At 41.4% G+C, this 26684-nt stretch overlaps 1 protein-coding gene across 14 annotated transcripts in view; it reads right to left on the bottom strand.

The window, feature by feature from the left end:
• Positions 1-26333, bottom strand: part of ZNF19 (zinc finger protein 19) — a 49560-nt gene extending 23227 nt beyond the window's left edge. For 8 of the 14 annotated variants that reach the window (XM_067020363.1, XM_067020365.1, XM_067020366.1 and 5 more), the window contains exons 1-7: positions 26223-26333; positions 23983-24047; positions 21105-21231; positions 20423-20536; positions 15187-17561; positions 11380-11499; positions 5662-5809 (exon numbers count right to left, since the gene is read on the bottom strand). In XM_067020363.1, coding sequence (XP_066876464.1) covers positions 16468-17561; positions 20423-20536; positions 21105-21231; positions 23983-24015 — 1368 coding nt within the window. In that variant the 5' untranslated portion in view covers positions 24016-24047; positions 26223-26333 and the 3' untranslated portion in view covers positions 5662-5809; positions 11380-11499; positions 15187-16467. Of the gene's footprint in view, positions 1-5661; positions 5810-11379; positions 11500-15186; positions 17562-20422; positions 20537-21104; positions 21232-23982; positions 24048-26006; positions 26195-26222 lie in introns of those variants that run through there. The other 6 variants (XM_067020372.1, XM_067020373.1, XM_059043951.2 and 3 more) reach the window with 4 other exon arrangements.
• Between the last annotated feature and the right edge of the window lie 351 nt (positions 26334-26684).

The following is a 26684-nucleotide window of genomic DNA, read 5'->3' as shown; positions in this document are numbered from 1 at the left end:
TGGCTGTCTATATAAGCCTTATATATGTACGTAATTCAATGGTATAGTTAAGAGGCAAATTTGGATTTATACTTACTTTGGGTTGGTGAAGTGAGGGCAGTATGTTTGTTAGGTGAGTTAGTTGAATCTTATACACTTTGACTTGTTTTGGGGGTTTGGCAGGGTAATAATGGTATATAAAGTATGAGAATTAGTGGGGTAGGGGTTTGATTAAGCAGGCTGTTTACCAGATATGAGTGTGCCTGTGTGGTATGTGTGTAACTGTTCAATATCCTGTGACCACTGATGCAATAACATATTATGGTAGATGATGTTGGAAAAATAATACTCAATTCAAGCTCAGCTACAAGTTTCTCGGCTGTGTTAAGACCTCTAATGGCCAAAGCTGAGTCACAGCATGCCCCCCAATTTAAAAATACCAAGGGGCTCCCCTGGTGGCGCAGTGGTTGAGAGTCTGCCTGCCGATGCAGGGGACGTGGGTTCGTGCCCCGGTCCGGGAAGATCCCACATGCCGTGGAGTGGCTGGGCCCGTGAGCCATGGCCGCTGGGCCTGTGAGTCCGGAGCCTGTGCTCCGCAATGGGAGAGGCCACAGCAGTGAGAGGCCCGCGTACCGCAAAGAAAAAAAAAAAAAAAACTTTAAAAATACCAAAAGCATGAAACCAGTTATGTGTGAACATGGCTGATTAGTCATTAGTCCATTGAGGTATATTATTGAAGGGGAAAGAGTAGGCGATTTTAGGTGAGATGATCCTGAAGTATTAAGAACCAGATGCCAGATATAGTTCATTTATAGAAATCCTTATGGTTCACTGGCCTAGAACAAGGAGAGAGGCATGTTTGTGGATGGGTTGATTGTGGCTTGATGATTAAGCTCTGGTTATCGGTTATGATAAGCATGATGACTGGAAATGATTTGGCTTTATGTGATATGCATGATTAATAAACATATGTCCTGTGTAATATCAATCACTTCAATTACCCCTGGAATCTAATGTGAGTTGAACTGTTTAATGTGTATGTAATATCAATAGGCTGATGTACTTGCTTATATACATGGGATAATTAATTTATGATTACATATCATGTATTATGCATAAGAAGGTATATATACTTACATATGTGGAAGGGCACAAAGTACACAGTAATGTTAGTTTTCAAGATGTCACTTTTAAATACTTACACAGTACTTAAAGACAGTGTTAATGTCCCATAAGCAAGTTGCTCAGGGAATCGCTGAAGTAGAATTTCAGCTTTGGGTGTTGATGCTGGGGCTGGAGCTTCTTCCTCGAGTCTTAGGGAAAAATGTTTTCCTTTTCTGGTTTAGAAGAACAAAGTAATAAATATACTACAAAGACTCTTCATTTTAGGAGGTTATTTTCAATAATGCTTTTTAGTGGTATAAGGACTATAATTATAAGAAAGTATAGAATAGATGCTGTTTGTTCGATGATAATGAATGAGTGATCAATGGTTTGTCTTCCAATTCATGCTACTGTTAATAGGTCCCCTACAAGTACTCAGAATAAACATTGGCTAAGAGGTCATAATGTTATACTTCATTGTTTCACTGTATGAAGTACTGGGACAGTCAAATCAAATTAGGAATGAGATGGTTAATACTAGTACACTTCCTATTTGTTGTGAACAGATCACAGAATTGCATATGAAAATAAGAAGTATCATTCTTGTTTGATGTGAGGAAGAGTGCTGAGGAGGTTAGGTGGAGTATAACTGTCTATACCTAGAAGGTCAGGTGAGACTAGTACTAGTATTAGTAAGATTACAAATAGGAACAAGGCACCCAAGACATCCTTAATTGTGTAGTATGGATAAAATGGGATTCTGTCCATATAGGATGAGATCCCTGTTGGATTATTAGAGCCTGTTTCATGAAGGAATAATACGTGAAGAACTGCTAAAGCCGCAATAATGAATGGGAGGATAAAGTGGAAAGTGAAGAATAGGGGAAGGGTGGTTTATCAACTGAGACTCCTCCTAAGAGTCATTTGACTAGGTTAATGCCAATGTAAGGAATTACTAAAAGGAGACTTGTAATGACTGATGTTCTTCAAAAGGATGCTGGACTATTACCTTAAATAGTAGGATGATTCTATTGTTTCATATTTCTAGGAAGGTATAAGATCCATAATATAGGCCTCTCCCTACATGGATAAATAAGCAAACAAAGAATAAGAATAGGAAAGGTCCGTTTGCATATACATATCAGATAATTCATCCATAGTTTACGTTTCGGTAGATGTGAGTTATAGATGAGAAGGCAGTTACTGTATCTGATGTATATAATGTATTATTAAGAATAACCCTGTTGGGCTTCCCTGGTGGCGCAGTGGTTAAGAATCCGCCTGCCAATGCAGAAGACATGGGTTCAAGCCCTGCTCTGGGAAGATCCCACATGCCACGGAGCAGCTAAGCCCATGCACCACAACTACTGAGCCTGTGCTCTAGAGCCTGTGAGCCACAAATACTGAGCCCGTGTGCCACAACTACTGAAGCCTGCGTGCCCTAGAGCCTGTGCTCTGCAACAAGGGAAGCCACTGCAATGAGAAGCCTGCGCACCACAACAAAGAGTAGCCCCTGCTCACCACAACTAGAGAACCACGCGCAGCAACGAAGACCCAACGCAGCCAAAAAAAAAAAAAAGAATAACCCTGTCAAGATTTGTAAAATTAAATGTAAAGCAGGGACAAAATTTTCATCATGATGAGCTGTTTGATGGGGCGGGTAGATCATTATATGCATTATTAACAATTCTGATTAATGGGTGGGATTTTAATATGTTGGTCATTAGCGTTCCTATAGCTGAAATACAGTGATGATTTTTCAAGTCATTGGCCATGATTATATTGCATTTAAGAATAATGATGACACACACTCTATTTGTTTTAAGTACTATTTTGGTAGTTTTGCAGGTCTTTCTTCAAAACCTTCACAAATTTATGCTGGGCTTGGGTTAATTGAGTGGTTGTGATATTGTAATGAATTTTGGTGGATCGTTTTTGTGCTTAATGGTTTTTAAAATCTGTTTAAAGAGACTGAATAGTTTTTGGTTATACAACAGCTATGTCTACTAAGCAGTATCCTGAGGTTTGAGAGTCTAATAAAACCCTCTTAGGTATATTTCTTTAATGTTATGATGGACATGCAAATTGAAACCACCAAAGTGACATCCATTCACATATAATAAATCGTTATAATCAAGAACAAACAAAAATCCTGGCAATAATGTAGAGAAATTGGAACCCTTACACATTGCTTGTGGAAATGTATAGTTTGCCATTTCCTCCAAAAAGGTAAAAATACAATTAGAGTCTGGTTCAAGAACTCAAGGCCTAGATATATGCTACAAAGAATTGAACACAGGAATTCAAACAAAAACTTGTACATAAATATTCATAGCAGCACTGCTGACATTGGCCCAATGGTAGAAACAATTCAAATATCCATCAGTGGATGAATGGATACACAAAAGAGGGTAGATCTATAAAGTTCCATATTATTCTGCCATACACAGAAATATAGCAAAATGGTGCCATCTGCTGTGGAAAAACAGTACGGCAGTTCGTCAAAAACATAAAGTATGATTCATCACTTCCACTTCAGGGTATATACCCAAAAGGTTTGAAAGGAGGGAGTTAAACAGATATTTGTACACCCATATTCACAGCAGCATTACACTGGCCAAAAGGTGCAAGCAACCCAAGTGTCCATGGATAGATGAATTGATAAGCAAAATGTGATATATACACAAAGGTACATTATTCGGCCTTAAAAACTAAGGAAATTCAGACACATGCTGCAACATGTATGAGCCTTAAAGTCATTATGCTAAGTGAAATAACCCAGTCACAAAAGGACGAATATTATATGATCCCACTTCTATAAGGTATCCAGATAAGTGAAATTCAGAGACAGAAAGTAGAATGTGGTTGACAAGGGTTGAATGGAGTTAGTGTTTAATGGATGCAGTTTCACTTGGAAAAAAACAAGTACAGGAGATGGATGGTGAGGATATTTGTACAGTAATATAAATGAATGTCATAGAACTATATACTTTAAATGGTTTAAGTGGTAAATGTTATGTTCGATATTTAATCACAATGGAAAATGTGAATGAAGTACTGATACAAGTTACAACATGTGTGAACATTGAAAACAACCTAAGAGAAAGAAGCTATGCAGAAAAGGCCACCCAGATCATACTCATCTTGTGTGCTTTAAATCCATCAAGGCTGTGAAAATGAGGGGAAGTCTCAAGATTGCTTCCAGAAAAAGAAAACTGGGTCAGAATGGAAAAAGACATTTTCATGCTTTGGGGCAGGTGATGGAAGTGGAAGTGGAGCCAGTGGATTGGGTTAGAAGGTGAAAACCGTAATGATTTCTCATATGAGGGTTATAGGGGTGTTTCCTGGGAGAGTGTCCCTTTTTGGGGTGAAACAATGGAAGCAGTCATTTAAATTGGCATATGTGGTAAAACAGTGATGACTGGGGAATCTGAACTTATAGATAAAGAGTACATTGTACTGCTACTGCAAGTTTTCTGTATGTTTGAAGTTAGTAGAAAGTAAATAACTTTTCAAAACATGTCAACACCATGCCAGAAGAATAGATAAGACATCAAACTTCATGATAAGGCCAAGCCCTACCCAGATTCATTTCACCCAAAATGGTTAAGCTAATTGCTCTTGTAGGAATCATATGTTATTATGAGGTACTGTGGGAAGATTATATTATTAGCAGTCACTGTGTCTTGGGGGTTGTGGATGACCTGGGATGTGGTAGAAACAAAGGGATTTTTGAATTACAGTTTTCCACATCAAACCGCCAAAAGTTACAAGTAATACATGAATTTAGTAAAGCTGCATGATACAAAAGCAATACACAAAAATCAGTTGACTTTCTATACACTAATAAAGAAGTATCAGAAGGAAAAATTAAGAAAACCCCATTTACAGCTGCATCAAAAAGAACAAAATACCTAAGTATAGATTTAACCAATGATGTGAAAGACCTGCACAATGAAAACTGTAAGACACTAAAAAAGAAACCGAGAAGAAACACATAAAAATATTCTGTGATGAGGCACTGGAAGAATATTCTTAAAGCGTTCATCCCTCCAAAGCAGCGTGCACATTCACTTCAATCTCTAACATAATTAAAGGGGCATTTTTCACAGAAACAGAACAAACAATCCTATCTATCCTGTGTGGAACCAAAAAGGACCCCAAATAGCCAAAGCAATCCTAAGGAAGAGAACACAGCTGGAGTCAACTTGCTCCCTGACTTCTAACTACACTGTGAAGGTACAGGAACCAAAACTGTGGAACTGGCATAAAAACAGGCACACGCGCCAGAGGAACAGAACAAAGAACCCAGAAATACGCCCATATGTATGTGGCCAGTTAATTTATGGCAAAGCTGCCAAGGACATACACTGGGGTAAAGTCCCCTCAATAAACTGATGCCAAAGAAACTAGATACCACACACCAAAGAAAGACACTGGAAACTGTCTACACTACACACAAAATAACCTGAAATCCAGTTTTCCACATCAAGCCCATTGTCTGCTGGCTTCTCTGAAAGTAGACCCCCTTTCAGCAGTCAGCCACATACAGGAAGCTTCTCCCCACTTTTTCTTTACCTTTTATTCCTGTGGCGGAGCCTCCCAGCAGGTCCTGAAGACACTGGCTCCTGTCTGCACCGACTAGTATGTCCGGAGGAGACCAACCTCATGTCTGTGTTGACTCAGCCAGTCATTCATTGTCCGGAAGCCAAAGCCCTGGAGAATCCTGAGAAGACCAAGCCCCAGTCAGCTGCATGGAATCAAGTCCTCCAGCTGAACACGCACTAGCCTCGTAAGTCAGAGAGCTGGACTTGGCTCCACCTGCTGGCCAGTTGGGAAGTGCAAGCCTCAGCCACTTACCTTCCACTGGAGGCCCTGCTCTCAGCTGGCAGGTCTGATGAATCCACTAAATTTGAAAATTCAGACTCAAATGAAGCCCCAAATCCCACGACAAGCCACAAATGGAAAGAAAAAGATTTGCAAAACACTTATCTGATAAAGGATTTGTACTCCAATTACATCAAGAACTAGAGAACAAACAACCACATTAGAAATGGGTAAAATCTGAATGGAGACCTGGCCAAAGTAGATGGTAAGTAAGCATACAAAAATATACTCAACATCATATATCATTAGGGACTTACAAATTAAAACAATGAGACAGCCCTGCACAACTATTAAAACTGCTGAACTCCAAAAAAAAAAAGACACTACCAATTGATGGAGTGTGAGGAACAATGGGAACTATCCTTCACTGCCAGTAAAATGAATATACAGCTACTCTGCAAGACATTTTGGAAGATTTTTGCAAAGCTAAACAAATCTCACCGAAAGAGCCAACATCCGGGCTTCCCTGGTGGCGCAGTGGTTGAGAATCCGCCTGCCGATGCAGGAGACACGGGTTCGTGCCCTGGTCCGGGAAGATCCCACATGCCGCGGAGCAACTAAGCCCGTGAGCCATGGCCGCCAGGCCTGCGCGTCCGGAGCCTGTGCTCCGCAACGGGAGAGGCCACAACAGTGAGAGCCCCGCATACCGCAAAAAAAAAAAAAAAAAGAGCGCCAACATCCTGCCTCCAGTATTTAGACAACTGCTCTGCAGAACTAGGTCCAAACAAAAACAAGGATGCAATTAAGCATAGCATCTCTATTCAGAATGGCTAAAAATTTAAATCAGTATGCCCTTCAACAGATGAACACATAAGAAAACTGGGGTACATCCATGTTGCGGGAACAGAATATGCCACCCCAAAATACGCCTGTTTAGTGAAAGGATTATTTTGGCTTGAATGATTGTTTTTTAAAAAGACGATTTCTGAAAAACAAGTCAAGATTACACTTTTGTGAAGGAAATTTACATTCATAAGGGAAATCTCCGTTTAAAAAGTTGTCTCTTGGGCTTCCCTGGTGGCGCAGTGGTTGAGTTCGCCTGCCGATGCAGGGGACACGGGCTCGTGCCCCGGTCCGGGAAGATGCCACATGCCGAGGAGCGGCTGGGCCCATGAGCCATGGCCGCTGAGCCTGCGCGTCCGGAGCCTGTGCTCCGCAACGGGAGAGGCCACAACAGTGAGACGCCCGCGTACCGCAAAAAAAAAAAAAAAAAAAGTTGTCTCCGTCTCTGTACCAGGAACAGACAGATGCATGAAACACTTAGCAGTGGAGAAGCCTAGGACTTAAATCTGAGTATCAACCATATCCTTGTTTTCTTTTCTTTTTTAAAATTTATTTTAAAATTTTAATTTATTTTAATTTATTTATTTTTGGCTGCATTGGGTCTTAATTGCTGCGCGCGAGCTTTCTCTAGTTGCAGCCAGCAGGGGCTACTCTTTGTCGTGGTGCACGGGCTTGTCATTGTGGTGGCTTCTCTTGTTGCAGAGCACGGGCTCTAGGCTCACGGACTTCAGTAGTTGTGGCACGTGGGCTCAGTAGTTGTGCCTCACGGGCTCTAGGACACAGGCTCAGTAGTTGTGCCTCACGGGTTTAGCTGTTCTGCAGCATGTGGGATTTTCCCAGGCCAGGGCTCGAACCCGTGTCCCCTGCATTGGGAGGCAGATTCTTAACCACTGCGCCACCAGGGAAGCCCTTCTTTTGTTTTTAGGTGAAGATGGTATTTAAGGTGATGACTTGGCCATTTCAGGGACTAACTTTTCCTGGGCACTGCCCATGCATATAGGAAGTACAAGTGTTATTAAACTTCTCTTTGTTTTTCTGATGGTCATCTTTTATTATGGGGGGCACTTCTCAACCAAGAACCTAGGAGGGTAGAGGGAAAATTATTTTTCGTCTCATACACTTGCAGTGGAATACTATTCAGACATAGAAAGGAATAAACCATCAACCCTTGCAAAAAACATGGATGTATCTTACATGTATACAGTATTCCTAAGTGAAAGAATCCAGTCTGAGGAGGTACACACTGTATGACCCCACTTATATGACATTCGGGAATAGGCAAAACGAAGATGGTAGGGCTTCCCACTGGTGGCGCAGTGATTAAGAATCTGCCTGCCAATGCAGAGGTCACGGGTTCGAGCCCTGGTCCAGGAAAATCCCACATGCCACAAAGCAACTAAGCCTGTGTGCCACAACTACTGAGCCTGCGCTCTAGAGCCCGTGAGCCACAACTACTGAGCCCGCGAGCCACAACTACTGAAGCCTGTGCGCCTAGAGCCCGTGCTCCGCAACAAGAGAAGCCACCGCAATGAGAAACCCGTTTACTGCAATGAAGAGTAGCACCCGCTCACTGCAACTAAAGAAAACCTGTGCACAGCAACAAAGACCCAAAAATAAAATAAATAAATTTATTTTTTTAAAAAAAGATGGTAAACAAGTTATGGTGTGGGGGTTGAAATGTTCTGTATGGTACTTTGGTGATGGGTACTTGCCACTATGCATTAATCTAAACCCATGGGCTTTTACAACCCAAAAAGTAAATAATAATCAAATTTATTTAGGATATGGGAGTGTCACAGGATGGAATACAGAATGTGACAAAGAATCTAACTGATTCAGAAATGTACAAAAAAACCTCACTGTTGGTAGGGCAAAAGGTGCTGACTTAAGTAACTATGGAAATAAATGGACTCTGTAGAGCAACGGCAAAATGTGCCATACATAAATACTGGACTCTGTAAGTTCTTTCCCATGGTGGTAATAGCTAACAATAGTAAAACTACTATATCTGTAATCTAAAGGGAGCAAGCAATGAATTCAATGTAGGACAGAGGTGGTAGGCTGGCATCTTACATTTGGAATTGGAAGTTACAGATAAACAAAGGCATAAGGTTACAATAACCATGCAATAATGGATAGATTATATTTCCTCAATTTTAAAAACTTTTGTGCATCAAAAGATGATATCCAGAAAGTGAAAACACAGCCAGCAGAAAGGAAGAAAATATTTGCACATTGTATTATATCAGACAAGAATCTGTTCTTCAGAATATATCAAGAACGTTTACAAAACAACAACAAAAAGACAACACAAATTTTAAAATGGAAAATGATTTGAATAGACCTGTCTCTAGACAAGAAAAGCAAATAATCAACAAGCACGTGAAAAGGTGTAAAACAGCAGTTGTTGTGATGGAAATGCAAAGTAATACCATAATTCAGTACTCCTTCACACATACTAAAATGGTTATAATGAAAAAAACAGAAATTAACAAATGTTAACACTAGAGAAATTGAAACCCAACACTGCTTGTGGAAATGGAAAATGGTGCAGCTTATGTGTACAATAGTTTGGCATTTCCAATAAAAGATAAAAATACTATTATCATATGGTACAACAACTCCACTCCTATAGACCCCCCCCAAATTGAAAACAGGTATTCAAAATGTTGGAGAGGATGTGGAGAAAAGGGAACCCTCCTACACTGTTGGTGGGAATGTAAGTTGGTGTGCCATTATGGAGAACAGTATGGAGGTTCCTCAGAAAACTAAAAATTGAACTACCATATGATCCAGCAAGCCCATTCCTGGGCATATATCCAGACAAAACTCTAATCCAAAAAGATACATGCACCCCTATGTTCATAGCAGCACTATTCACAACAGCCAAGACATGGAAACAACCTTAATGTCCATCAACAGATGAATGGATAAAGAAGATGGGATATATATATACAAAGGAATACTACTCAGCCATAAAAAAGAATGAAATAATGCCATTTACAGCAACATGGATGCAACTAGAGATTATCATACTAAGTGAAGTAAGTCAGAAAAACAAATACCATATGATATCACTTATATGTGGAATCTAAAATATGACCCAAATGAACCTATCTATGAAACAGACTCACAGACATGGAGAACAGACTTGTGGTTGCCAAGGGGTGGGGGGTGGGGAAAGGATGGAGTGGGAGGTTGGGGTGAGCAGATGTAAGCTATTATATATAGAATGGATAAACAAGGTTCTACTGTATACCACAGAGAACTATATTCAGTGTCCTATGATAAAGAATAATGGAAAAGAATATTTAAAAATATGTATATATGTATAACTGAATCACTGCTGTATAGCAGAAATTAACACATTGTAAATCAACTATACTTCAATAAAAAATAAATTAAAACAGGTGTGCAAACAAAAACTTGTACACAAATATTCACAGCAGTGCAGTTCACAATAGCCAAAAGGTAGAAATAAGTAAAATGTCTTTCAAAGGGTGAATGGATAAATAAAATGGGTAAATCCATAAACTAACCTATACCATATAAAAGAATAAAGTAAAATGGTGGTGCCACTGTGGAAAACAATATGGTAGTTCCTCAAAAACTTAAACAGACAATTAATATATGATCTGTCAATTCTACTTCAGTGTATATACTCAATATATTTGAAAGCAGAAACCGAAACAGGTATTTGTACAACCATATTCATAGCAGCATTATGCACAGTAGCCAAAAGGCAGAAACCCAAGTACCCATCAACAGATGAATGAGTAAACAAAATATGGTGTGAACGAATAAACACAATAGGACATGATTCAGCCTTTAAAACTAAAGTAATTCTCATACATGCCACAACATGGATGAACCTTGAAGTCACCATGCTGAGTGAAATAAGTCAGTCCAGAGAAGTCAAATTCAGAGACAAAAAGAATGTGGTTTCCAGGGGCTGAGGGCTGTGAGTGAGTGAATGGATACAGAGTTTCATTTGAGAAAAATTTTTAAAGTTCTGGACATGGATGGTGAGGATATTTGTACAACAGTATGAAGGAAGCTAATGCCACAGAACCGTACACTTAAAATGTTTAAATGATAAATGTCATGTCATGTATTTTTAATAACAGTGGGGAAAAATGAATTAAGTACTGATTAAGTGTTACAACATGGATGAACACTGAAAACATCCATACTGAAAAAAGGCCACCCAGATCACATACTTGTCTTGTGTGCCTTAAATCCATTAAGGTTATAAAAGTAAGGGAAAATCTAAGTAATAATTCCAAAAAAAAGAAAACTGGATCAGAATGGAAAAAGATACTTTCAAACATTTGGACAGCTGGTGAAAGTTAAAGTGGGCTTGTGGATTAAGTTGTAATGTGGGTACTATATAAGTTCTTGATTTGGGGGTTATGTGCTGGTTCTCAGGGAGAGTATCCCTGTTTTGGGTAAAACACACTGGAGTATTTTGTGTGAAGTGGCTAATATGAATACTTTTTACCTTTGTGGAAAATTTTCTGTATGTGTGAAATTACTAGAACGTAAATTACTTTTCAAAACAACCATGTTAATACCATGCCAAAAAAACAGAACACATCAAACTTCGTTATAAATGCCAAGACTTACCCAGATCCAGTTCAACCAAAGTTGTGATGTTAATTGGCCTTGTAGGAGTCCACATGTTATTGAGAGACACCGAAAGAAGATTACATTAGGAGCCACCATGTCTTGGGTGTTATGGATGACCTGGGATACAGTAGAAACAGTGGGATTTTAGAATTACAATTTTCCACATCACTCCACAAATAAAAACTGTTGGAATAAAATTTAGTGAAGTTGCAGACTATAAAATCAATATATAAAAATCAGTTAAGTTTCTATGCACTAATAATGAACCACTAGAAAGAGACATTAAGAAAATCCCATTTATAACTTCATCAGAAGGAACAAAATACCTAGGAATAAATTAACCAAGGACATGAGAGACCTGTACTCAGAAAACTATAAAGCACTGATTTAAAAAATGGAAGAAGACACAAATAAATAGAAAAATATTATGTGCTCATGGACTGGAAGAATTACTATTACTAAAATGTCCGTTCTACCCAAAGCCATTTACAGATTCAATGCAATCTTGATTAAATTTCCAATGGCATTTTTCACAAAACTAGAAATAATAATATTTGTATGGAACCACAAAGGACCCTGAATGGCCAAAGGGATTCTGAGAAAAAAGAAAACAGTTGGAGGCATCTTCCCCTCTGACTTCAAACTGTATCACAGAACTAAGGTAACCAAAACAGTGTGGAACTGTCACAAACACAGACACACGGAATAAAGGAACAGAATAGAGAGCCCAGCAATAAACCCACATGTGTGTGGTTAGTTAATTCATGACAATAGGGCCAAGAACATAAAACAGGAAAAGGACAGTCCCCTGAAAAAAATGGTATTGGGAACACTGGACACTACTCTCCAAGTAATTAATTAGAAAACACATGGAATGAAATGAATATAGACACAAACTTTACAACTTATACCCAAACTCACCCCAAATTGTCCACAAACTTAAATTACAAAACTATAAAAATTCTAGAAGAAAACGGAAAAAAAAAATACATGACCTTGGGTGTGGAGATAACACACACCACCAATAGCCTATAAACAACCAAAAAAAGTTAATAATGTGGATTTTATAAAATTAGAAAAGCCACAAATTGAGAGAAAAATATTTGCCAAGCACATAGCTAATAAAGGATTTATAATCAAATTTTCCCAAGAACCCTAGAACAAAAAACCTCATTAAAAATGGGCAGGGCTTCCCTGGTGGCGCAATGGTTGAGAATCTGCCTGCTAATGCAGGGGACACAGGTTCGAGCCCTGGTCTGGGAAGATCCCACGTGCTGCAGAGCAACGGGGCCCATGAGCCACAACTACTGAGCCTGTGCGTCTGGAGCCTGTGCTCCACAACGAGAGGCCGCGATAATGAGAGGCCTGCACACCACAATGAAGAGTGGACCCCGCTTGCTGCAACTGGAGAAAGCCCTCGCACAGAAATGAAGACCCAACACAGCCAAAAATAAATAAATAAATTTTTTTTTTTTTTTAATGGGCAAAGATCGGAACAGACTCCTGGCCAAAGAAGATATACAGAGTGTAAACAGGCATACAAGAATATACTCAACATCATATACCATTAGGGAAATACAAATTAAAACAACAATGAGCTAGCACTGCACACCTATTAAAACTGTTAACTCAAAAAAATGACAGTATCAACTGGGGGAAGAACAACAGGAACTTTCCTTCTCTGCTGGTGAAGTACAGGTACAATCACTCTGGAAGACAGTTTGGCAGTTTTTTCCAAAACTAAAAAAAGCTTAGCATAGGATAGAAAAATCAGACCTCAAGTATTTAGACAATTGCTTTGAAAAACTGTGTTCAAACAAAAACTACCATAGAATTATACACGTTTTATTCATAATGGCTAAAAGCTTAAAGATATTAGGATGTTCCGTAGATGAATGCATAAGATTACTGGGGCACCTACATGTCAAGGGTAAGAGCATATGGACCCCCAAATATGCCTGTTTGATATAAGAATTATTTTAGGCTGATTAAATTTTTTAAAACTGCGAACATGGAACAATATAAACCCATTAGAAGTTGCTTTTTATGAGGTCGTTACAGGGTGGGATCTGAACCAAGAACAAAGAAGTGTAGAGGAAAAATTATTTTTTCTCTCCTATATATGCAATGGAATACAATTTAGCAATAGAAAGAAACAAACCACAAGCCCAAGCAAAGACAAAGATGACTCTACGTATATATTGCTAAGTGTGTCAACCAAAATAAAATAACATAATGCAGGAGACAACAAACAGGAAAAGAATTTATTTGGGGTCTTAAGAATTGCTGTTTGGGAGACAGATTCAGGTAACCCTGAAAGTGAAAGGTTCTTGCCTCGTCCCAGGCAGAATTCAGAGATGAGACAGGGAGGCCAAGAAAGTAAAGTGAGGATTTATTTAAGCTATAGTTCGCTCTTGGGGAAAGCGGGCAGGCTCAGGTAAGTAGCTGCCCTGAGTTTTTTCGGCAAGCTGATTACATGGGGTGTAATGTTCATTGGGGAGGGAGGGATTTGGGGGTCCTATTCCCTGATTTTCACCCCAGCGCCACCTTCCCCGGGGGAGGAATTTTTGTCCTTATTTAGCTTTGATCAGAAGTGTCATGGCTTCTGTGCATGATGGGTACTTCTTATCTGCAAGGCTAATTTTATTTTAATGAGAGCATAATGAGCAAAAGGTTACATTAGGACACCAGATTCCTGCCTTTTCCTACCTTTCTTTGCCTCCAGGACACTTATCCCAAAATGTATGGTTTCCTGCCAGTTTGGAGGTTCCAAGGACCCCACCCTACCCCCGCCTTTTACAAGACGCATGGTTTCCTGCCATCTGGCCTATGCCCCCCTTTCTCTGCTCACATCTAGCTACCTTCCTGCTTTAACAAAAGAATTTCTGGGGAAGAGAAAGAGGGGCTTTTAAAAACAAAAAAGCGATGAGGTTGATCAAAGTTGCCTGGCAATAAATGCAACTGACTCTGTTGGAAGTCTAAAGATATTTGTCCTTAAAGAATCACCAGTTGTTGGCGGTAAAATAAGTTGATAGATTTTCATGAATTATTTTAGTGTAGGAGTCCAATAAGTATACAGACTATCAGGAGTTTCTAGCAGATGTTCTGGATGATTTCAACAGGTGAAAAATACCCCATGTAATATGGAAAATACAAGCAGACCAATTAACCATCCTCTGACCCTTTCTCCCTGCTAGTTTCCTCTCCGTGTTCTGGGATTTCCCTCTCCTGGGACACAGAGAAAACGGGGACAGAGTTGTTTGGCAGCTCCCCTTAAATCTGACCCCACCCAGTGTCTTCAACTTCCCCAGACATGCCCCGCCCAATGAGGACACCATGCCAGAGGGAGTCTCAGGAATCAATGATCCTGATGTGGGCTTCCTTGGTGGCACAGTGGTTGAGAATCTGCCTGCCAATGCAGGAGACACGGGTTCAAGCCCTGGTCCGGAAGATCCCACATGCTGTGGAGCAACTAAGCCCATGTGCCAGAACTACTGAGCCTGAGCTCTAGAGCCTGCAAGCCACAACTACTGAAGCCCGAGTGCCACAACTACTGAAGCCCGCACGCCTAGAGCCTGTGCTCCACAACAAGAGAAGCCATTGCAATAAGTTCATGCACCGCAATGAAGAGTAGCCCTCACTCACCACAACTAAAGCCCGCGTGTAACGATGAAGACCCAACGCAGCCAAAAGTAAATAAAATTTAAAAAATGATCCTGATGTCAGGACTTATTTGATTAAAAGGGACTAGACACGCTTACTCAAGTAAAATAAATATTTTAAATGATAGAAATTAATCCTTACAAGAGAAGCTGAAGACTGGGTTCAGAGGTGTCAGGTCCAAGGGCTCACATGCTTGTCCATCAGCCTGCTGAGTGCCTTATGGTCCCATTCACAGGCACAGTTTCTCTCATGGCATCCAGCAACTCCAAGATGACACAAGCTCAAAGTCCATACTGGGAATGGTTTCTCCTTCAGCAGGCTTCCTTGAAAACTCATGGCTTGGAATGCCTTTGGCCTGGCTTGGATAACATTCTCATCCTTGCACTGATCACAGCAATCTGAGGATGGAAAATGGGATCGGCTAGGTGGGTGGAATGTGGGGTCAGCCCTCTGAAACTATTTGGCCTGGAAGCAGGTTAAGATGTAGCTCCCAAAGGAAAGCTGAGGTGCTGCACTTGGACATGAGGATAGATGCTGGCTCGGTGAAAGCAGCAGATTCCCTATCACTGGCCACCCACTGCATAGCACAGAATCTGAAGCACAAGGTAGAAAGGGATTCACTTAGGGTCAGGGGCTGCAGCCACCCATCTAACGTTCTTGCTATCCTTTCATGACAGCAAGAAGTTTTTCCATTTGCTGAAAAGCAAGGTTGATGATGATGGTAAACTTGAGGCTCCTGCCTTGGGCATTGGGTCCTTGCATCTCAGAGACTGGCCCAGAATAGCTCATGTGCCCTAGGAAGGCACGCAGACCTCACTCTTGTTCCTGGGGGGTGGTAGCCCAGGATTCATGCCTGCCCCGCAGCCACATTAATCAACCACTCCCAAAGAACAAACATTGCTCATTTTTCCAGTCTCCTCTCTCCATGACAAAGAGGAGACACCATATGCTAAGGGTGGTAGAAAATTCTTGTTCAGTGAAGTACTGGGAGGTTTGAGGATTATTCAATACCATGGAATTCATAATTGGCAGGCTTTCCAAAGTCCACATGGGTACACATGGCTCTCCAATACCATTCAGCCACTGTGAAACTGCCCATTAGGAGGCCCAGCTGCATAACGAGTATGAATGATTAAGATCTTAATGAGTAGGACTGTCAAAAGTTTGTTAACAACTGGAAGGTGAAAGGATTGCCAGGCCACAGTCTACCATCTGGTTGTTGTGCCAGGGCCACACTCACCATTTACAAGGTTATTAACTCTTGCCAAGTCTGGGATTCTAACTGGACTATCTTGGGTTATCTACTGACATCTGAACCAACAGCTATAGACTGAGGGAAGGAATCTGCAGCTGAGCTGGGCCTGTGTCACAAATTCTACCCCTGAGTGGATGATGGAATCCAAAAGGAAATTTAGTGTACTATTACCAGTAAAAGGGGGTAAAAAATTCTGGGAGGCCAAAACATCCAACATCCAGCACTGGCTTCTCTCCAGGGTGGATATGATCTAGCTGGGAAGAAGTCCTAAAGGTTTTTTCATACTTGACACATTCACAGGGTTTCTCTCTAGTATGGACTCTTTGATGCTGAAGCAGATTTCTTTTGCTAGTAAAGACTATTCCACACTCATCACACACATAGGAAGTCTCCTGGATATGGATTCTTAGATGCCTTTTTAATTGATCCTGAGCACTAAAGGCTTTTCCACAATCTACACAGTCAAAGGGTTTCACCTCACTGTGGACTCGCTGGTGCCGAGTTAGTTTTGTATGAAAATTGAAGGCTTGCCCACATATTTTACAAGAATAAGGCTTTTCCCCTGTGTGAATACGCTGATGCTGACTAAGATGAGAAGTCCGTCTGAAGCTTTTGCCACACTCATTACACTCATAAGGTTTCTCTCCAGTGTGGATTTTCTGATGTCGCAGCAGTGGTGAATTACCAACAAAAGCTTTTCCACACTCATTACACTCATAGGGTTTCTCCCCAGTGTGAATTCTCTGGTGTATAACAAACTCAGAACTACTGGTGAAACCATTTCCACACTCCTTGCAGAGATAGGGTCTGTCCCCACTGTGGATTCTCTGATGCCTGATCAGATTTGCGTTATCATTAAAGGCTCTCCCACACTCTTCACACTGATAGGGTTTCTCTCCAGTGTGGATTCTCTGATGTCGAATTAATGAAGAATTGCCATTAAAGGCTTTTCCACACTCATTACACTCAAAGGGTTTCTCCCCAGTGTGGATTCTCTGGTGTCTAACATAGTAAGAAAAATAGCTGAAGCATTTCCCACACTCCTCACATCTGAAGGGTTTCCTATCATAGTGGATTCTTGGAACCTTTCCTCTAATATTTTTCACTGTGGGGATTTCCTGCTGCTTCTCCAGTTCACATGTTTCTAGGAAGCCGTTTCTCTTAAGAACATTCTTCTGTGGCCCATGTGGCATCATCATGTCTCTTTCTTCAGAAACTCCCCATGTTGGTGTTAACTCATGGTCAATGTTGGTGCTGGCATCTGACATAACAAACAGAAAACAAAAATGCCACCTGAGGATTATACTAGAAAACAAAAGAACACTGAAAATTATTGTCATCCCCCCTTATCTGCAGTTTCCCTTTCTGTAGTTTCTGTTTCCTTGTCAACCATGGTCTGAAAATATTAAATGGAAAATTCCAGAAATAACGATTCTTAAGTTTTAAACCGTGCACTGTTCTGAGCAGCATGATGAAAACTAGAGCCATCCCACTCTGATCAGATGTAAATCATCCCTCTGTATATGCTACCTGCCTATTACTAAGTAGCTGATTCAGTTATCAGATTGACCATTGTGGTATTACAGTGCTTGTGTTCAAGTAACCCCTATTTTACTTCATAATGTGCCCAAAGTGCAAGAGGAGTGATGCTGGCAATTTAGATATTCTCTTACTGTGCCTAATTTATAAATTAAACTTTATCATAGGTATGTATGTATAGAAAAAGACATGGTATATACACAGTCGGTCCTCTGTATCCACGAATGAAGAACCCGCAGTTACAGGAGGCCTACTGTACTATGCCATTTTATGCATGAGACTAGAGCATCTGCAGATTTTGGTATCCACAGGGGTCCTGGAGCCAATCCCCCACAGATACCCAAGGACAACTACATAGGGTTCAGTATTATCTGCAGTTTCAGGCACCCACTGGGGGTCTTAGAATGTATACCCCACAGCTAAGGGGGGACTACTAGATAGAGACTTTAGCGATTACTAAAACTCCCAACATTAGCCTGCTATTGAGACAAGACTAATAAAATGAAAGTGCCAAATATTCAAAGGCAGAGAACAGTTGAGATGGAAAGTTGTTTATATATTTCAGATACTAGTCTCTGTCAGATATTACATTATGCCAGAAATTGCAGTGGATCTTCTATTCCCTTCCTCCAGTCAGACTACCTTCCTTTTTTTCCCATCTGCAACCCATTCTTATCTGTTGAACTCAGAACAAATGGCCCTGCCACTGAAGGAGCATCACCTGAGCTTCTAAACTGAAATTACTCTAACTTCTCCTCCTTCTATGCTTCACAGCCCACTGCCTATATATCAACAACAGCACTTGACACACATTTTGCAGCTCTAAACATCTGTCTCCATAACTTGTATCCTCCAGAGCTTCTAAAACAAAGCTTGGCACATGGCAAGTGCTCAAAAACTGCTCCTGAATAAATCTATCCCATCCAAGGAAGGAGGGCCTCTGAGACAGGCAATGATGAAACTCAGAAAGGAGTAATGGACACAAAAATTAACTCAAAATGGATTAAAGACTTGAACATAAGTAAGACCTGAAACCATAAAACCCCTAGAAGAAAACATAGGCAGTAACCTCCTGACATAGGTCTAGGAGATGATTTTTTGAACCTGACAGAAAAAGCAAAAGCAACAAAAGCAAAAATAAACAAGTGGGACTACATTTAACTAAAAAGCTTTTGCACAGCAAAGGAAACCCAACAAAATGAAAAGGCAACCTATGAACAGGAGAAAATATTTGCAAACCATATATCTGATAAGGGGTCAATATCCAAAATATATCAAGAAGTCATACAACTCAAGAGCAAAAAAACCCCAAACAATTCAATTAAAAAATAAGATCTGAACATTTTTCCAAAGAAGACAAACAGACAGCCAACAGATGCTCAACGTCACTAATCATCAGGGAAATGCAAATCAAAACCACAATGAGATATCACCTCACACTGATTAGAATGGCTATTATCAAAAAGACAAGAAATAAGGTGTTGGCAAGGATGCAGAGAAAAGGGAACCCTTGTGCAATGTTGATGGGCATGTAAATTGGTACACACACCATGGAAAACAGTATGGGCGGTCCTCAAAAAATTAAAAAGAGAACTACCATGTGATCCAGGAATTCCAAAGAAAATGAAAACACTTGGTATTTAACCAAATAATATGAAAACACTAACTAGAAAAGATATATGCACCCCTATGTTCATTGCAGCATTATTTATAATAGCCAAGATACTGAAGCAAGCTGAGTGTCCACTGATGGCTGAATGGATAAAGAAAATGTGACTGATACATACACACACACACACACACACACACACACACACACACACACACACACACAGAGAAGAATGTTAATTCAGCCATAAAAAAAGAAGGAAATCTTGCAATTTGTGACAACATTGATGGACCTCAAGAGCATTACGCTAAGTGAAATAAATCAGACAAAGAAAAACAAATACAGTATAATCTCACTTATATCTAAAGTCTAAGAAAAAGAAATCACACACACAAAAACAAATACACCAAGCTCACAGTTACAGAGAACAGGCTGGTGGTTGCTAGAGGCAGGGGTAGGGAGTGAGAGAAATAGGTGAAGGTACAAACTTCCAGTTATAAAATAAGTCATGGGAATGTAATGTACAGCATGGTGACTAGAGTTAACAATACTGTACTGCATATTTGAAGGTTGCTGAGAGTAAATCAAAAGTTCTCATTGGAAGGAAAAAAAAATTTTGTAATTATGTAAGGGGACGGTCATTAACTAGACTTCTTGTGGTGCTCATTAATGCAACGTATACAAATATCAAATCATTATTTGTATACCTGAAACTAATTTGTTATATGTCAATTATACTTCAATAAAAAACATTTTTTAATTAAAAAAGAAGAAAGGAGCAACAGATTCGAGAATTATGAGATGTGTTAATTGGAAATATGTTAGGAAGAATTAAGATTGGTGGAAATGGTTTCATATTTTACCTATTTTGAGAAATCATGTGTTTTATTTAAATCCTTCCCAGCATGATTCATTTTAAAATATACTGCTCTGTAATGCTCTGTAGCTGCTGTTCCTAAACCTGCCTCACTTACTTTTACAGATGTCTTTGGTCCCCTGTGCAGGGGGATCATCCCGTGTCTCCAGGCCCCAAGGCAAATCCCCTCTCTCCAGAAGTGAGACCAATGCAGGTTTGGGAACTGGGTATCCTGAAAAGGGGTAGAAAATGGCACCTTTCAGTCCTGTGTCTGCTGTATCAAAAGAAGGAAAAGCTCAGGAGTCTCAGTGAGAATAAAACAGATCCACAGAATAGGGCTCAGGACTGGGGAAAGCCAAGATTTTTGCTCAAGTGGAAACTGAGCATTTGCAACCTCTTCCTAAAACAACACGTAAGAGTACGTAAGTTAGTGATCCTGCAGGACATATGCAAACACAGGGAAGGGGTCATACCCTTCCCTAGACTACAGGGAGACAGCAACAAGCTGAGAACTTATCTGGCAACAGATGCTACTTATTCCTTACTGTGCAGAGCCCCTGGGAGGACAGATCATACTCTTACCAGGCAACAGCAATTCCCTATATTGAGACCAAACTGACCCAAGACTTGTCCCTACCCAGCAAGCTCTCAAGTGGGTCATTTGGTCTCAGTCCCAGAACCATCAGTGAAGGATACAAGAGATGACTCCTCCCTTTCCACACCACACCTCCGGCTGATGAGGAAAAAAGGAAGGAAATGGGACAGCATAGTTCTGAGTCCCAGGAGAAAAGTGGCCTTACCCAGAGATGTCAAGTTCCCATAAATCTCCAGCATCACACTTCTGTACAGGGCCCTCTGTGCAGGAGAAAGGCCAGCCCATTCTGTCTGGGTGAAGTATACAGCCACGTCCTCAAAGGTCACCACCTCCTAAAACAAGAGGTTCCTGCTGCCCCAGAGCCAATTCTCTGGCTCAGGGCCAGAGTGTGGGGTACAGGGGACGGTATGAGGGAGGGGTCTTATTAAGGATGAGTAATGAGAAAACGTGAAAGAACTGAATGTTAAATGACTATTGCTACAACCAAAAATCTGGAACTGCTCTCACTACAAGAAGAGTTTCCATTTGGACACAAAATTTAGTGTCATAAAACACGACACATTTTGAAAACCCTTGAAAGTCTCCCATTAATTAATATTCCTAGAGCAAAATCTCTTTGGTTTTATAAAACTTTGGCTTTTATTGTTGCACCTACAAGGAAACAATTAGCTTCAGTCTCTCCAGACACCACTCAGAGGTGGCATCTCAGGACTGACCTGTTCCCCCTTCGCTGCCCCAAGTGCCCAGTCAATCCATCTGTTCCCCACACGTGCTCATTCTACCCTAAACCTCAAGTCCACATGACAGGAACAGAGTCACATTTTGCCTTGATGACTGGTCTCATCCAACTCTCATCTGTTGCTTGCAGAAGAGGTTGTACAGCCTGTGCTCAAGAATATCCAGCAGAGAGAGCTCAGTGCTGCCGGGGGGCAGTCTATTCTGCTTCCTGATGCTTTTTCCTGGGAGAAGATGCTTCCGCAATCAAATTGCTGCTGGGTAGTTCTTTTAACTGCTTTTCTTTATACCTCCAAGACAATCTGTAATTGTTTCTGCCAACTAAGGCTCATGCTTTTTTAATAGTCACCCTTTCCCTTCCCTGATGGTCCCAACTCTACCTTCCCAGAGAGCTCAGGATCTGGTTTATAAAACTCTTATTCATTCCCCAGACTTTGGTATCAAACCTGGTTACCTGAATGCACAGTGAATATCCTGCCACCTTCCAACACCTCAACTGATTATGCAGATCTCCCCAGCACTGCCTCAGTCTCCCTGGGGGACCTAACACATCGGACCCATCTAACACCAAATGCATCCCCCCTTCCTGCCTGCCCCCTGCCAAACTGACACTATTTTCAATTCACATAACTAACTGGCACAGTGAGTGACAGTGTTGTTTCTCAATTAAGAGTGCGAATTTCATCCCAGTCTCCTAAGTTAGAAAATTGAAATTCATACTAGACTAACTTGCCCTAGTCACTACTCATTTCCGATAAATGGTCAGTAATCAAATCCTGCCAATTTTATTGTCTATATGTTTCTGGAATCTGACTCCTTTTCACTATGGTACAATCAGTACAGTAGTATGGGCTGGGGATACTTAACTCCAATTCCAGGCCTGTCCTATTCTGAATCCATCCTCAGCCAGCCATACAATCAACAACGTAAAATGACAAACTGACTCAGTCAACTGAATGACTTCCTTGAATGAGTCACCACTAACTACAACAGTGGTTCTCAAGGGCGGTTCCCCAGAACAGCAGCAGGATCACCTAGGAACTTGTTGCAAAGGCAAAATCACAGGCCCCACCCGAAAGCAATTTGTGCTTCCATAAGCCCTCCAGGTGATTCTGACGCACACTTAAGTCTGAGAACCCTGGACTACAAGATAAAATCCGAGCTCAGGAAACCAAGCTCTATCAGGTAATAGTTGGTGACGGGAAAGCACAAGACTGTACACAGAAAAACTAGCTGGGAAACTCTGCAAACAAAATCCCAGAAAAGGAATGACAAACCCTGAATGAGGACAATATAAAAGATGAGACAAGTGGAAGAGACAGTAGGCAGAAGCAATGAGACTCGGTAACTCTCTGAAAGTGGTATCAAGGGGGAAGAGTCAACAATTACTCAGCAACCTAGAAACTGAGTGGTCAGGACTGTGACACGGTGATACCAGTAACTCACTAACTTACAGAAGATCAGAAGAGGACAGGAGCAACAAGAAAGACAATGTCTTGGTGAGACAGTAGGCAGAAAGACCTGCCAGATACCAGAAATCCAGGACTGGGACTTAGGATATAGTTCATAGATGCTAAGTTACTGGATAAATAAGTCCCAGGAAGAAGGAAAGGGTTAAGGAACACTCAGCAACTCATCAGTCTCAAAAAGTGAAATCAACTCAAGAAATCAATTTCCCTGTCCCACAAGTGTAAGGTAAATGTTCACCTCACAGATGAAGGTGCAAAGGGGTTAAGTGACTGGCTCAAAGGCACAAAGCCACTGAGGCTTTTTGGGATCCCTCACTTCAGGTGTTCTGTCCTAGTGCAGATTTTTCCTATTATAGCCCCCTGCCTTGATTAGCCAACAGCACTGACCTCAAGGAAAATATATTTTCCCTGATTCTGAAGCCAACTTCTTTAATAAATGGGACAAGCCCACTTTTTCTTGTCTTCTTCCTGCCATCGCTCTGCCCCTACTTCCCAAGAACCTTGTGACCTCGCCAATCTCGATTACTCCCACTGTGTAATCAATCCTACAGCACCAGCCTGAGTCCTTCATTCTCACAGGTCCCTCTGTAGGAGGAACCACTGAACCTGGGAACCATCTAGCTCAACAGAGATCCTCAGAGTGCAGGAGCCTAGGCTTCTGCTGCCCAGGACACTCTCTCCAGCCATCACCTGCTGGGCTTCTGGCTGTTCAATCCCTCATCATCAGCTTTCCCTGGCATCCAGTCCTACTGAAGAGAATCAACAAGAGAATCTTCCTACTGCTTTGGCTCTAAGACTTTTGCCAGAATCATCTCTCTCATCCCCCATTTCCTTCAAATCAGACCTCTCCAAGGCTGACCTGAGGGGAACACAGCTCACCTGGTGCCAGGCTCTCAGGGGCATGACAGCCATCACCTGGGCTTCCTCTCAATGAAGGGCAGGGGCTGAGGGAAGAAGCAAAGAGAAACAAGAGTGAGCCCGACCCAGACAAAGACTCTCCTTTAAAACAACAAACTTGCCAGTAACAGTAGCAATCATTTACTAAATGCCACTTGGTAAGTGGTGTATGAATATTTCCTCTTTTAATCCACACTATGCCATGAAGTTTGAATTCTGAGGAAACTGAGAATTTGAAAGGTAAGTAACTTGCCCTCAGCACCACAGGCTGTACTCACCAACATCATGCAACACTGCCTGTCCTAAGACATGAGTACAGGGGAACAGGAATACACGAAGAGCAAAACAAGCAAAAGAAAACTCAAAGCAAACCCTAACAAGAGGAAATCCAGACCTTCATTTTTAAAAATAAAATTTTACTGAGAAACATAAAAGGTTAAAAAAAAAAATAGAAATATGTCTTTGGAGGAAAAACACATATTCTCTCATTCAATCTCCACAATAATCCTTTGAACCTTTTCTTTTTTTCAAATAAGAAAACAAGTCTAAGACAATAATTTTCTCTACCAAGGTCAGTCACCCAGTGGATGGATGAACTTGGATCCCAAACCAGATAAGCCAGATTCCAGAGGCCAAGCTTTTAATAACTACATCCAAGTGCTTCCAATAGTAATCCCAACAGGATTTTTTTTTTTTTAGAACTTGATAAAGTGATTCTAAGGTTAATATGGAAAAAGAGGTAAAAGTAGCCCCCCAAAACTCAGAAAAAGAATCTTAGAGTAAGGTTTCCTTTTCTTGGACCTTGGGGCAGGCATCTTTTTAAATCATCACCCCACTCTACACCCAATGATAACCAGAAACAAATTAGCAAAGGACCCTGAAGAGGCCACACAACATGCCAAAAGGTCTGGGTTATTACTTTAATTATATCATCCCCTACAGACACTTTGTATTCTTGTTAACCAGTCATATTCTACCAAAAAGCCAGTATCTTCCGAAACTCATTGCATGCTGCAATTTCCTGCTAGCCTCATCTTGTGCCATCCTCCTGCTTTCTATTAGTTTAGCCACACTGGTCTTCTTTCAGTTTCTCTACTATGCTAATTCAGGATCTTTGTACCTACTGTTCCTTTGCATGAACCACTTTTCTCCAACCTTAGAACCTTTGGAACTGACAGTCTCTGTGTGCAGTACTGTCCAGCAGCCTGACCTCTCTTCATCTAGGTAACTGCCTGCTCACCCTTCATATCACCACCTGTTTCCACAGATCAGGTCGGGGGCCCTGGGTTACACACCCCACTAGCACTGTATTCCCTTTCTTGTATACCACCTCTCCCAGTTTGAGATAATACATTTATGTATGTTTTCTTCATCCCACAAACATTTATCACATATTTATTGCATTCCAGGCCAAGCGTGAGACACAGGAGATAAGAGTGGAGAGAGAAAGTTTTGACCTCTTCCATCACGGAGCTTAGACTAAAGAAATCAAAGATTCTCATAGTTAGCTTTAAGACCACAATAGTGATTAGTGCCAGGGAGAATTTATCCTAGATGGAGAGGCTTAAGAATAGGAATTAACTAGGTTGAAAGAAAAATCTTTCTGAAAGTAACAGCATGTGCAAAAACATGTTCCTGAAATGAAAGTCCAAGAAGACTGTAGCAGAGCCAAGGGAAGTGTGCTGAACACGAAGGTGAAGAAGTTGCAAGAGACCAAATCCCGCATGGCCTCTGCACGTCAAGGACTTCGTCTTCATCCGAAAAGCAACAGACCGCAACTACAGGGTTCGGAGCAGGTGGAGTGAAACGATCGCACTGGATTAATAGGGGGCTTTCCATTAAACTGAAAGCTCCCTGGGGGAGGGGCCCACGGCCGTCTCATTCGCAGCTACATCCTGGGACCCTACAAGAGTAGCTGGCATTTTGCTGCTCAATAAGTAGTTGCTGGCCCAGGGAACAGGGGAAGCTGTGGCTGTGTCGGGTCAAAGGGCGTCTCCTTTCCATACCCAGCCTCCATTTCCTAAGGCGGCCGCAGCGGGCTGGGGAAAAGGCGCCAGGGCGGGCTGGACTGCCCAGCGGGCGCCCTCGCTCCCCGGATCCGGTGGCGCCGCCCGACTCCCTCCATCTCGGCATCAGGGACTAAGGGGACAGCCTCCTCCAGGGGAGTGAAGAGCGTAACCCCTGCACCTTTGCTGGGGCCACAACCCACCCCCCACACTCACCTCCGGAAAGGCGAAGTGTACGGCGTGACCGGAAGTGCGTCACTACGTCGGCTGCGACGCCCAAGCTTCACGGGCTTCCTCTCTAGGAAGCCAGAACGCACCTCTCTGTGGACTCTGGCTTTCCTCCCCTGGCGCACGTCTTTAACCACGGACCTAGAATAGAAAAAGCTTATCCTCGTTTAAGCTAACCTCTAGCTGAAACTTAGCATTTCCTTCAATTATATGTTGGCAAAAACCACAGTAGTATCATCAGTGCCTTGCGACTTTGTCAGCAATAGAAATCACACATGTTTTCATATCACATTGCAATTGATGAAGTTATAGTGGAACTTAAGTATCATGCACGGTCATTTTTGCCTTGGCTGACGAAAAAAGTAAAGTTAACCTAATGTTTTGTGCAGTACCTATACTGACTGTTTGATGTGATTATCTCCTTGCTGCTGAAAATATACTTAATGGTGA

Source organism: Kogia breviceps, chromosome 18 (genome assembly GCF_026419965.1).
Source record: "Kogia breviceps isolate mKogBre1 chromosome 18, mKogBre1 haplotype 1, whole genome shotgun sequence".
Classification (NCBI taxonomy): domain Eukaryota; kingdom Metazoa; phylum Chordata; class Mammalia; order Artiodactyla; family Physeteridae; genus Kogia; species Kogia breviceps.
Note: the sequence above shows the minus strand (reverse complement) of the source record. Positions and strands in the feature narration are given on the sequence as shown.